At 43.3% G+C, this 13,156-nt stretch overlaps 1 protein-coding gene across 3 annotated transcripts in view; it reads right to left on the minus strand.

Annotated features, from left to right (window-relative positions):
- The window catches only part of LCP1 (lymphocyte cytosolic protein 1), a 48,997-nt gene extending 40,614 nt beyond the window's left edge, over positions 1 to 8,383 (minus strand). Inside the window, exons 1-2 of one of the 3 annotated variants that reach the window (XM_041407376.1) lie at positions 8,292 to 8,362; positions 7,075 to 7,213 (exon numbers count right to left, since the gene is read on the minus strand). In XM_041407376.1, the coding sequence (XP_041263310.1) occupies positions 7,075 to 7,138 (64 nt within the window). In that variant the 5' untranslated portion in view covers positions 7,139 to 7,213; positions 8,292 to 8,362. Of the gene's footprint in view, positions 1 to 5,778; positions 5,830 to 7,074; positions 7,214 to 8,291 lie in introns of those variants that run through there. The other 2 variants (XM_041407379.1, XM_041407377.1) reach the window with 2 other exon arrangements.
- Positions 8,384 to 13,156: the final 4,773 nt, after the last annotated feature.

Here is a 13,156-nt window from a genome sequence, read left to right on the forward strand (position 1 = left end):
AGGTCTTGCACTCTGCCAGATGACAGACAGAAGCAGGTAAGAGGAGCCAGACATAACAGACAGACAGAAGAATGGTTTGCTCTAGCACTATCATTCAGAGAGTTGCAAAGCGTAGGGGAAAAGGAAGGAGCATCCTTAGTTTTTATTTCAATCCACTTTGATAGCCAGGGCTAAAGGTCAGGCACACAGGAGGGGTGAATTGAGATATAAGAGTAGCACAAATCATCAAATAGCTCAAGGGAAAGAGGTGTCAAATAGCTTAGTGTCAAGAGTGGCAGGAGCAGTCTGCCTGCTGGTTAAACTTGCTTTTTCTTGTTTAATGCTCCTTCAGGCATTTCTGTGTCTTTGGCCACCTGGTGAATTATGAGCTTCACGTGAGCAGCAATGAGTTTCTGACAGGACAGGAACTCTAAATGCTTTTCTAAGCATTACTCTGGAGAGTATCTAAGTTTAGGTTTAAGTATGTTCTTCAGCTCTTCACAGCATTACATACTACATGACTGAGTAGTTGTGTAATGAAACATCCATTTTAGCTGTCAGAAACACTGGGCAGAAACACCAAACTATCGCAGAGCCACCAAAGATCTCACACTGAAGACAATCCCACCAATTTGCCTGGTTCCTCTCTCTCCTGTGCATGGGAGCTGTTCCTGCAATTGCAACAGGAAGAGGAAGAAAAACTGGGGTCTGGCTCTGATGGTTTGCAACAATCCCCCCCACCCCATCTCCTCCTGGCTCCTTCCCCAGAGCAGTAAGACCCACCACGCTCCTCCTGGCACTGTAACGCATCCCCAGCTGCACGGGGCACGCTCTGCCTTACAAATCCCACTTAAACAAGAGGGTTTGCAGGTGCCATTGCAAAGACTAGATTTAGGTTTTGTTTACATTTCCACAGTAGTCTCAGCTGTATGTTGCAAGCTCTGTTTCCTCAATTGCTGAAGAGCTGTTGTTTTTGATTGTAAAAATAAGTGTACTTCCATAGCCCAGTGGGATTCCAGCACTTTGGACATTCTCTGCTTAAAGCCCAGGGATGCCTTTGCCAAGTTAATTTCTGGACACGGCACTGTGAGGACAGCAGGCACAAGAACCACGATGCTACAGCTACTCTGTGCCCAGGGGTGTGTTCCTCCAGTGAGAGCAGGAGATGTAGACTCATGAATGAGAAAGAAATTATTGTGCATTTACTGAGATCCCCTGCACCAGCTGCTCTGCAGCCTTGCATCACAACTTCATGGCCTCCCTTCCCAGCACACCTGCATTCTGCAGCACACCTGCATTCTCAAACCCCAGCTTTTACCAAAGGACATATTCTCAGCAGGTCCTCCTACCTGCCCTTGCAAAATAAGTCATTGTTTAAGCAAAGGCCGTGTGCTTGTGGTTTGCATCAAAAGAAGCATCAAGGGAGGTGATACTCCCCCTCTACTCCACTGGTATGAGACCTTTCACTGTTTGAAATAGAGGCCTAACTCTAACTATTGGTTGTCGTTCCTCTTCTGACCTTCTGCTTGTCTGTCTTGGGCACGTAATTCTGAAAGGGGATGTTGACAGTCTGGACACTGGGATTTAAGTAAGAACTGCATACACAGGCAAATACTTGGGCACTCACAACTTTGCAGCAAGCAAAGGTTATCTGACAACCAGTGTAAAATGACAGTCTTCATCTAAGGGCTGCTTTTGAATCTGCTTGAGAAGTTGATTTCTCATCTAAGTGCGTAGATTCACACAAAATTACTGGGGGTCATTGTTATACCACAATATTAAGCCTTTTTAACTGAATGAATGCCCAAAATGAAAAGAAGGAAGGAGAAGGCTGTTATTTGTTAAAAAAAAATGTGATTACTATTACAAATATTTTGATTCCTTCTGATAGTAGAAACCAGAAGTAAAATGTGTCATCTATCCTGTACTTTACAGGAGACTGAAGGTACGTCTAAGGGATCTCTGGTAAGGACGTTTTCTCTCTCTAATTGACTATAAATCTCTTCCTCATTTTCTGGGAAGTATCTCTCCTTTGGTATCTCTTTTATGACCTAGCAATCTCTCTGAGTCAAACAGGCAATGTAAGAACTGTGTTTGCAATATAAGAATAAAGAAATTGATAACTGCCTCATCATGTAAAGCACTTACCATTATCAAGAAGCAAACTGTGCAAAATAGCATTTTTCTCTTGCAGGAATTTTTAAATTATTTGTGCCAAATGCCCTGTGCATACTGACACCTCAATACTACCCAAACCCCAGGCTTCCTACTGACACACACATTCAAAGACAGTTTCTTTTTAAATAAAAGCTTTTTAAAGGTTGATGATGGTTATGAGACACATTCTTTCATGAGCATGGGAGACCTTCAGTGGGCACCACCCTCCCCTCATCAGGAAGGGAGCAGCACAGTGGTTCTTCTGCCTCATTTCCCCCTGGCACCATCCGTCCATAAGATTCCATGTTATTGCTGCAACACTTCCTAGGCAGCTGATGCTCCCAGGATTATCAGTTGATGGCACTCAGGTATCCCCCTCTCCAGGTACAGGGCAGCCTGCTCCCACAGTCAGAGATGGCTTCTTTGGAGGGACAACCCCACCAGACACCTGGACAAGGCACTTGGCTTTGGGTACCTGGTGAGTGGGTCAGTTTCCTCTGATTCTTGCTCTTTTTGGCAAGAGGAGCCAGGAGTTATTCTGCCTAGCCTTACAGCAGAGCACTCAGTGAGGGCTCCTCCTGATGAGCTGGGTCCAAGATAAGAGCTATTAGGGGAAACTAGGGTAAAACAAACTACTTCATTTTAATTCATAGGCAAAAAAAAAAAAAAAAAAAAAAAAAAAAAAAAAGAACTGATGTTGCTGCTCATTGCATGTCCCTGCTCACACTTCCTGTGTTAATCACAGTTCTGACTTTGTTCATTAGAGCCAAGCTGACCAAGCCACTAACATGCAAATGACCTCACTGTGACTGCAAAATGTAATCTAAGCTATTTCCACTTATGCTGTGCTCCTTTGCTGTTTTCTCTAATCCTGGCTGAACTGAGATTGTAGAATGCCTGGATGTCTTAAACCAGGTAATCTGAAACCTAAGTTTTCCTTTAAAAACTCTGACCTGGGTACAGGTGAAGAAATGGAAGAGTGAACTCATGACACCCACCTGTACAAAAAGACAGCACACATATGGGGAGGGGAAGGAGAGAAAAAAATCATCCCTTTACAGAATGTCATGCAAACAAGGATTGTATAGAAAACAACGGGGCAAAAATGCTAGAAGAGTGTGCTGATGCTTAATACAAATGCTTCTGAATTTAAAGGTTGGGTAAAAGATGTTTAGTTTATTAAGAGATTTTGACTTATGACATAAATTGTTTAGTTTTTTGTAAATGCAAAGAAGAATTTGTCTGTGATAGACATTGAAATCTCATCTTTGGAGTTCTTCCAATAAGCAAAAGAAAAATTACATTGACAACTTTCTAAAGCCAATCATTCAGGACCTTTCCTATATAAAAATCAGAGAATGTTCTCATGTTTCTTTACATAATCCTGAAACCCAGAAGTTGCTTCTAAAGATACTATTTTAAGGTATGTTTTCAGTGAGTCAGCTTGCAACTTCTGCTTAAGAGCAGAAGACTGGGTTTTGTTTCCTTGCTACATAAAATGATGACCTAACTGGCTTCTTTTTCAGATTTTTTCCCTGCTCAACTCCTCTTTTACCCAGCACACTGGCTCCCTTTTACTAGTACACACAAGAAAATGAAACTTTTTGGGATTTTTTTGTCTGCCCTGAGAGGGATAGGCAATTCAATCCCAACATGGCAACAAGCATTTGTAAAAAGTTAACAAAACTGCTTTTTTTTCAAGGTTAGGCAGCATAACAGCATGGTGACAGGAACTATAATGAGGAAAGAAATTCCACTATTATAAGAAATATGGCTATTTCTGTCTAGAGGAACAAAACATTTTGTAAAGTACTCAGGTCTTGGAAACAAATATTTTTGTCACTGCATTTACAGTGCTTTATCTTTGGGAAAATCAATTCCAGAATGACGCTGACCTCCTTTTCCAAAAGCTTTTGGACTTGCTGATTAAAATGTGATGTAAATGTTAAATGTGCTGCCACATAATTCTCCCCAAATATTTTGACACTTGACTTTTAACCATGCTTTTCCTTCTTGTGGTACACAGTTTAAATATTCTGAGAAGAAAAGACTCTGTATATGTAGGTGGGATGGAAACTTTGGAGTTCATCTACCCAAACCTCATACTCAGTGGGTCGCATTAAAATTCAATGCTACGAGGAAGAAAACTTTTCTGATGTAAATGCATGCTTACTTAGCTCATTCCTATGAGTGTTCCCAGTTAAAATGGTCTTCTTTCTGCAGGAAAAGGCTTGCAAGAGCAAAATGAGATGTGTTGACCTTCTTCTGAGACTTTCTTTAAAGAAAAAGCCCTGCAAACAACCTCAGTGGCTTCCTGAAACAGCAGTAGTCAAGGGCATGCAGTCACAATCTAATAAAGGACTACTAGAGCTAAAATGTCACAACAGGAAAGGAAGAGTAAATATTGAAGGTTCAATAATGAAAACCAACAAAGACACATCAATTTTAAACTAGGCAAATACGTTAAATATTGATTCAGAGTAAAACCCTAGGGGGGAAAAAAAGTATAAGGATGTTCACAATAGAAACAGATTAAATATTACTAAAGCAGATTAAAACATAAATTGGGGTTTATTTAAAATGCTGATTAAGTGGGCTGCTTTTTTCCCATAAGAAGTAAATGGACTAGAGGTCTTCCTGTAAGTGAGAAGGAAATGAATGCACTGCAAATACTCAGAGTCACCAGGTTACAAGGTAAAGGAGAAAGGAAAAGAGGAAGCCTACAGGCTGCAGAAGTGTACATCAGGACTATTCCCCATTCCACTCAGGCTTTAAAGCCTACACGCAGTGGGACCAACATCAGGGCCCTTGGCTGGGTCAGGGGCTCTGCCTACAGGCAGCACAGGGAGAGCCTCATAAAAGCAAAATACTGAGAGAAAATAAGGGTGTTTTCTGTGCAGAGTCCACAATCAATTTAGAAACCCATCCTTTGAGTCTAACTTGTACCGCTGTTACCTTTTTGTGAATCTTCCAGTCAAGTGCTCCCTATGTTGCCAAGGCTAAAGGTCAGCAGGAAGACCAGCAGCATGGTCCCAGCTTGTGGGTGAAATTCATTCCATTCTGGTAACCCACACTGTTACAATTGGTACTTATTTCATCCATCCCTCAAAACTAAAATGTGGATTCTCTAATAACAAGGAAAAGACTATCGTTTTGGATGAATGAATGTATTTTCCTGAGAAAAACCTGCTGGTTATCCATTAAATAAATAAATAAATAAATAAATCTGTTATTTAGCAGTAGCACAGGTTACACATGTGCCTGTGGAAAAACAAAAGACATTTTGCTTTGAGTTTCTCCCTTTGATCTCCAAGCATGTGCTCCCACAAAACTCTGAATTTGAATGAATGAATTATCAGAGAGCAAGTGTTTTCTGAGGACTTATTTTTTATCAAGGGCTACCTGAAGTGTGAGTTGCACATGGGAAAATTCAGGAATTGCAGGTCCACCATGGAGATGGGGATGGGCTGTGAGGGAGAAAGCATTAATGGCCAGGAAGCCCTGCATGCTGCAGTAGTGTGGTAAAGGAAGTCTCATCTGAGTTTGCTCTTGTTGTCTAACTCAGGAATAATGTGTGCAGCACACTCCGTTCCTGGACTGCTACCATTGCTGATCCTCTCATTCACAGTCCCTACATCTTACCCATTGTTACAGGAATACTTTGGAAGCAGCTGATGGCAGCAGTAGCATCCCAGCAGTCACCCAAGACAGAGCTCCAGTGGAGATCCATGACAGAGACTGCAGGGGACCAGGCCACAGACCCTCCCATGTGTCTTGTCACACCAGACTCCTGCTGAGATGGCAGTGCCATCATCCACCTTCTATCATGGCCCTTGCCATCATTGTGGGAAGGTTCTGCAAGAAAAGTGGAAAAGGGCTCCTTTCCCACCAGGAAAAACTCACACAAGCCTTTGAGTGAGATGGTGGTTTAAGCACAGCTCCTGTAATTATCTTTTATGCTGGAACAAAAAAAGACAGGCTTTGATCCTGCAGACACAAAGGCCACCTTATTCCTCTCATCTGAAAGGAGAATAAAACCAATCCCAGAGCAGCCTGGAAATGTTTGGCCAGAAATCCACATCAGAGCAAAATTTCCTCCTCCTTGTAAAATACAGGATGCAAAAGTTCCTCAGGGAGGGAAGCCTAAGTCACACTCCTGTATTCAAGTCTACATTTGCCTGCAAGGGAAGTCGACAACCCAGTATTTCACTGTCAGTGGCAGGAACACATGCACCATGTTTCATTAGGAGAATTCTGGCACCCTTTGGGTATCCTCCTAGCCTTCCTGAGGCTGCCACCTTCAGTGCATGCAGCTCCATCTGACCAGCACACTCAGGAGTGTGCCTGGGCTCCCAGGTTTGGATGCTCACCCCAGCTGTACTCTGACCCCAAACCCCAAGGCAGACACAAATTCCCTTATTTCACCTCCCAGACAGGGGTGTCAGGGTGGCACGTGAGGTGTCACCCCAGCCCCCAGCACCACACAGGGGAGGGCAGCTCCATGGTGCTGACACAACCATTGCTTTCCTGCCCAAAAGAGCTCACAGCCCAGCAGGGGAGAGCCCGTGGTTCCACATGGCACTCAGATAATGCGCTCTATTTGTTTGTGGTGATGTTTTCCTTTCAACCTCGCACTGCTAAGCACAAAAGCCAATGATGAAATAAATCACTCGGGCACTGTATTGATCCTTGAATGATGATTACATAAAGAAAAATGTAAATGCTTTGGTGTATTAAATAATCCCTCTCTGGTACCTATTATGCATGTTGCAGCAATGCCTTTAATTTCATTTACGCAGCTTCTTTGGAGGAAAGACATCCAAATTTTCTCCTCAGCCTATTCCACTCACTTTATGCAGTAGAATACGTGCAAAGGAAGGAGAGAAGCAGAGGAAAGAGGGAAATGGATTGCTGTCAGCCTGGTAGGGAAACGCTAACCTTGCAGGCAGGAGACAAACAGCAGAGTCATCTGCAACATGCAAACCCGCTCCTTCATCTCCATAGTGAGGCACAGGAAGTGCCCTGCAGAAATTTTCAAAACTATTACAGCTATAAGGGAGTTGTCTTTAGTAGGACCCTGTGGACACAAGTGAATTTAAAAAATAAATACTGAGATTAAAGGTATGAGCCAAGCATTCTTTGACAGAGAAAACTATAGTGGGTGATCAGTGTTCACAGAACACAGATGCAGACTACCCATCAGTCCCTAAATGCAGCCTCAAGAGAACATTTTCATTTATCAGAGATGCCAAAACTGCCTCCACTTCAGTATCCCACCCTCATCCTTGCCCTCTCCTGTCTCTCTCCTTGCCCTATCCCGCATTTGTCAGTCACTCTCAAAAGACTTTGTACCCAGCTAAAATTTCTATCACACTGTATCAAATGGAACTTGCTTGAAACAGGACTGCAGTGCCTATTTCTCAAAGTAATTATTAATTTGAAAAGGTTTCAGCTCACCTCGACCTGGTTCTCATGAAGAAGCACCAGCTTTACACCCGATATCCCACCCAGCACCAGCTTTACACCCGCTACCCCATCCAGCACAGTGCGCGGCACCGCTGTGCTGGGCCAGAGCGTGACACCGACAGCAGAGCCGCTGTCCCCGCTCTCCGGGCACCGCGCCCGCCGCCTCAGCCCCCCGCACCCCGTGCGGCCCCGGCCGGGCCCCGCCGGCATCCCCGCACCGCTCCCCGCAGCCGGAGCATCATCCCGGGACTCCCGCACCGCTCCCCGCAGCCGCAGGGTCATCCCGGGATGCCCGCAAGGCTCCCCGCAGCCGGAGCATCATCCCGGGACTCCCGCACCGCTCCCCGCAGCCGCAGGGTCATCCCGGGACTCCCGCACCCTCCCCGCAGCCGCAGGGTCATCCCGGGATGCCCGCAAGGCTCCCCGCAGCCGGAGCATCATCCCGGGACTCCCGCACCGCTCCCCGGTCCCCACCGCTCCCCCCGCCGGCCGCTCCCCACGAAAGAGCGGTAGCTGCTCCCGGAGGAGTCCGCTTCGTAGCAACTTTAATTTTAATCTTTTCTTCGTGAGCACCGAGGGGGAAATAACAATAACAACAGCAATAATAACAATTTAAAAATGAATAATAATAATAAGGACCACCATCACCACCTCCTCCATCCAGCACCACGATTACAGAGGATAGTTACCAGCCAGCAGCGGCGCAGCAACAGGCGATGCCGGGCCGGGGGGCGGGCGCGCTCCCGCAGCCGCAGCCCCTCCGCCCGCTCCCAGCGGCGCCGCCGCCCGTGCCCCGCCCAGCCCTGCGGACACGCCCCGGACACGGGCAGCGGCCCCACGGCCCGCCTGGTGTGTGGCGCTGGGCTGTCGCTGCCCTGCTCGGTGAAATCCGCTGCTAAGGGTGCCTCTGTAAGGGGTTCTGCTCTCGGCTGGTGCACAGAACAGGGGCTTTGTCCTCATCAGTGCTAGCCCGGCTTTGGGACTGTGCGGCAGAAAGTTCCTGGTGCTTGTGCGTGGTTAGAGTAGAATACAGCTGCATCCAGGTTTCTCTTGATGCACATATGTTTGCTGGGAATTGTTTTTCCCCCTTCTTCAGACCCTGACTTTGCTCTTCCCCCAGAGTAAGGAGCAACCTGGCAGGGTTCATGACAGACACATCCTTCCTTTGCTCCTGCGTCCTTCACCACACTCAATTTCCTCACTACCAGTTTTCTGTTCTCCCTTCTGCAGCACAGATGAGTCTTGGTGGCTCAGCTGCCTGGCGCCATGAACTGAATTGCACCTACAGCAGTGACTACAGACAGTTTGTGTGGCACCAAGGCTGTGGGTTCAATCCCTTTATGGGCCCCTTCCAACTCAGAATATTCTGTAACTCTCTTCCGATTTAATTTTGATTTTTACCTAAAATCTCACCAAATATAATGGTCCATTTTATCTCATGAGAAAATCATGCTCCCTCTCCCTCTGATGTGCTTTTATCCTTTCTGTCTCTACTAGCTTGAACACCTCTACTTTTCTTCCCTGACAGAAGCACTGGGGTTTCTTGTCTATGTTGCATTTCCTCCACTCCCCCCACTGGATCTCCTGTTTTCTTGTCATCAACCTCTGCAACTTCAGGTTTCCTCTTGTGTCTTCACCTCCTTCTCTGTCTCTGAGCTGTGCTGTGTACACTCACTTCAGGAATTCTTCTACTCCACTTCTATCCTAAGCCCTCATTTCTTTTCCAGTCTGCTCTTCCTCCTGGAATTTTTCGGGCAGTGCTCCTCAGATCATTGATAATTTCTCACCATCCCTGATCTGTCAGCCAGTTTCCACAGAGGTTACCTATAAATGAGAGAAAACAAGCTCACTTATCTTTAGGTGTGTGCCCTAGTTGGGTGTGCACTCTATGTCTTGGTTTTTATCAGTGTTGGAAGGAGGCCCAGAGGTTGCCCAGAAGGTTGTGGGGTCTCCATCCTTGCGTACAGATCTGAGTAATCTCATCAGAGTACATAGTTCAACCCTGCTGTGAGCAGGAGCTTGGACTAGAGATCTCCTAAGCCATCTTCCAAGCTGAATTACTCCCTGTGCAATATCCATGTGGCAGGTGCCAGAAATGTTATCCTGAAGAGGATAACTGGAATGCTAAGCTGTATCAAGTACAAACATAATGATAGAGTGCTTTGTTCCTGTTCCTCAAATTCAACTTCTTTGGCTCTTTAAGAGGTCTTGCACTGGGGGAGGGAGGAAAGTTATTGTTGTTATTGGGTTGTTTGGTGATGGTTGGTTTGGGTTTTCTTTTTTAATATTATATATTCTTCCTCCTGTCTCTCCAGTCTATTGCAAGGGCACTGTCCCCAGCCTCTGGTTAACGTCAGGAACCATTTTTGTGACATTGTACCTCATCTTGTTGCAATGTTTGCCCATTTATTCAAACTCAGCAGGGCTATAATTGAACTCCAGGCTTCCTTTTTAAACTTCCCCATTTCTTCCTTTCTCCAGCTCCTTGTTTAAGTGCCATTCAAGCCCAATAGCTGAGTCAAGTCTGAACTCATTATTCTCTTTGGGACTGTCTTTTTTCTTTTCATCACAGTGTTTGTTTTTCTTCTTTTCGGTTTTATATAATGCTGCATTTGATTTAAATTAATCTTGTCCACGTGCAAAATTGCACTGAAGTCTCAAATTTATCTATTTTCAAATCAAATTCCTGGGGGAAGAAGTTGCCTAGAGGTGTCCTTGCTTCTAGGTGTATGTGACAGTTTTCTTAATCTTTGTAAATCTTTCTGTAAGCCATTAGCTTCCTGATGGCACTTTCAGTTTCTCTTCAAAGTCACCTTCATCAGGGCTCTCTCTTCTGTGTTTTCCTTCTGATTTCCAGTTCTTTAGGACTGGAATGATGCTTTACACTGTGTGATGCCTAGATGTTTTCAGCCCTAAAGGGAAAAAAAAATATAACCAACACATTCTGCAATTTAGGATATAGATAAACTTGACAATTACAGTGACTCAGAGATTTGCTAAAATTGGCTACTAATAAGAGAATTTCTGGAACCAAATCAGAGATTCTTTGATGGAAATTAGTGTCATTGTATGCATTCATAAACTAATAGGAAACTAGAAAGAAGCATAAAATTACAACTTGCAAATTCGGCCTTTTCACAGGGTTAATAGTTGCTCTTAGACAATCTGTTTATTCAGCAGAAAACTGCTTCTGGGAGCTTTTGCAATGTCTGTCATGGGGCATTTCTCTATTTTACTGTTCCTCCTTTGGCTCCGAGATTTAAACTCTAATTGCCTCACCTTTTGTGACAGAAGTTATAGAACTATAGAATTATAAATCATAGAATTATAGAATATCCTGAGTTGGAAGGGACGCACATGGATCATCAAAGTTCAACTCATGGCCCTGCACAGGATCACCCTAAGTGCTGAATAACATTCTTTAATGCAAGAATTTGGAGTTAATAGCATAAGTTTGGGTTTGTTTTGTTGGGGTCTTTTTAATTAATGTCACTGATTTATTTCCTGAAACACTAATGATAACTAGAAAAACTGTTAAATCTGTCACTAAGAGAACAAATGTCCTTTTTTGGCCACTTTGCATCTTTTATCACCTGCTTTATCTTAGCAGACATTCATAGCTCAGCTCTTAAACTAGAGGTGATTATTTCTTTTGTTTTGTCCTGTGAGATTTGTTCTGATTTTTGAAATATCTTCATTTATCTGTCAGGAACAAAGGCCAAGCAGGAAATGGTTGAGCAGCCAAAGCTGCTCCATAGACCTCTGCCTCCAAAGCTGCTGTCTAAGGAGGCACCAAGGGAGAATGTTGACCAAGGTGAACTGCACAGACAGTTTCTGTGGCTCATAGTTACAAATGCCGTGTGCTCTCTAAAATTAACACAGAAGAAGATAGATTGGCAGCTCACCTCCTAAGCAAAGCAGAGTGAATGAGACTGCAGTATGATCCATGTGGCCTCCATCTCTTTGGAAGGCTCTTCATGTAAACTGGGCAAGAGTCCTCTTGGCCAGTCCTGGAAGCTGAGCCTTGCACCTATCAGATTTGAACGCTACCCACTGGATAATAGAGGCATTCTCCTTAGCTCATCAGAAAATATGAGACATAGCATGAAAAACTGCTGGTGTCAAGAAAAATAAAATTGGATCACATGGAGTCAGACCATAGGGGAAGTGAGATACAGCTTGGATTCAGATAAAATAGAAAAAATGACATTTTGGGGGATGGTCATGCTCTTGTCAGAATATGCAATCCTGTAAAAAGAAATATCTTGGCTTATATTATTTTACAGGCACCAGGGATTTCTAATTAAAACAAAGAACTTTCTGTGCAGTATGCTTTAGAAATAACCAGGCATTTTGTGTGCTTCTTCTATATGTGAATGAAAAGCTCTTTCCAGTTTATATAAAGTAGCTATTGATTAAATATTTAAGGACTAATCTTTAAAAATAAATGTGAAAAACAATAACATGATCTCTAATTATAACATTTTTAACCTAACTAATATATAAATGAGATGGAAACTAGGCACTACTCCTGAAAAACAGATCTGTAGAGAAGAACCCTGGCATCTGTGCAGGTTCATTGACTTCTGTCAACAACTTCAGGGCCCAGCAGCTGCTGTAAAAAAAACAGAATACAGAAATTTTACTTCTTTTTTTTTTTTTTTTTTTTTACAGATCATCACATTAGAATAAAGTTGTAGCATGGAAAAACAATGCTGTCCCTATGACTGAGATAAAGAAACCAAATCAAGTCTGAGGTTTTTTTCCATCCCGTTTCTGTAATTCTGTAGGAGTATCTAAATAGCTAAAATTCGTCAATCTTCACATAGTCAATGAAGCAGGCAAAGAGAAAGAAAATACATTAAAAGAGGTTTTATGATGTTTTAGAGAAATGGTAAGTAATGTAAATATTCATTTTGTTTGAATACTGTCATACTGTACTTATCCTCATTATGTAATATTAAATTAAAAGGAGTGACAGAAATGTATTAAAAGCAATACCTTTCTAACAGTATGAAAAATAGTAAAGAAAACTCAGTTAAAGGAGTAAGGTTGAAAAGTCAGATAATATAATATCCTGTGACATTATTAAGCCCTGCTGAATATTATTTTGAGTCTGGTAAAATCTGTTAATGTACAATACAGTTCCAATCTGGTGCTGCCCAAACAGATGTAATTATTTCTGGCTCACCACCAGAGCTGTGATTCAATGATTTAAGCCATTTTAAAAATGATAGAAAAACCTTTTATCTGGAATCAAAGTTTTGCTGTGCTGGCTCTCGTTCTGGTAGTACATATTACTGATGAATGCTATTTAGAGATTGTGTATTTATATAGTAAACATGACAGGAATCTAAGAGCTCACAGTAAAGTTTATTCAAGGATCATTTCTCCAAATGGAACTATCACACTTGAAAGATATTTGTACAGCAGCATGCCCATTGATCAGCAAGTAGCTCTTCAGCAGTGGTACTTCCATCATCTTGGTGGATGGAATTGTTTTGTGCTTCACGAAGTGTGAGACTGAGACTGAAGAGCAGAAGCCCTGGGCTGA

The sequence above is a fragment of the Onychostruthus taczanowskii genome, unplaced genomic scaffold (genome assembly GCF_017590055.1).
Source record: "Onychostruthus taczanowskii isolate IOZ18803 unplaced genomic scaffold, ASM1759005v1 scaffold26, whole genome shotgun sequence".
NCBI classification, from domain to species: Eukaryota; Metazoa; Chordata; class Aves; order Passeriformes; family Passeridae; genus Onychostruthus; species Onychostruthus taczanowskii.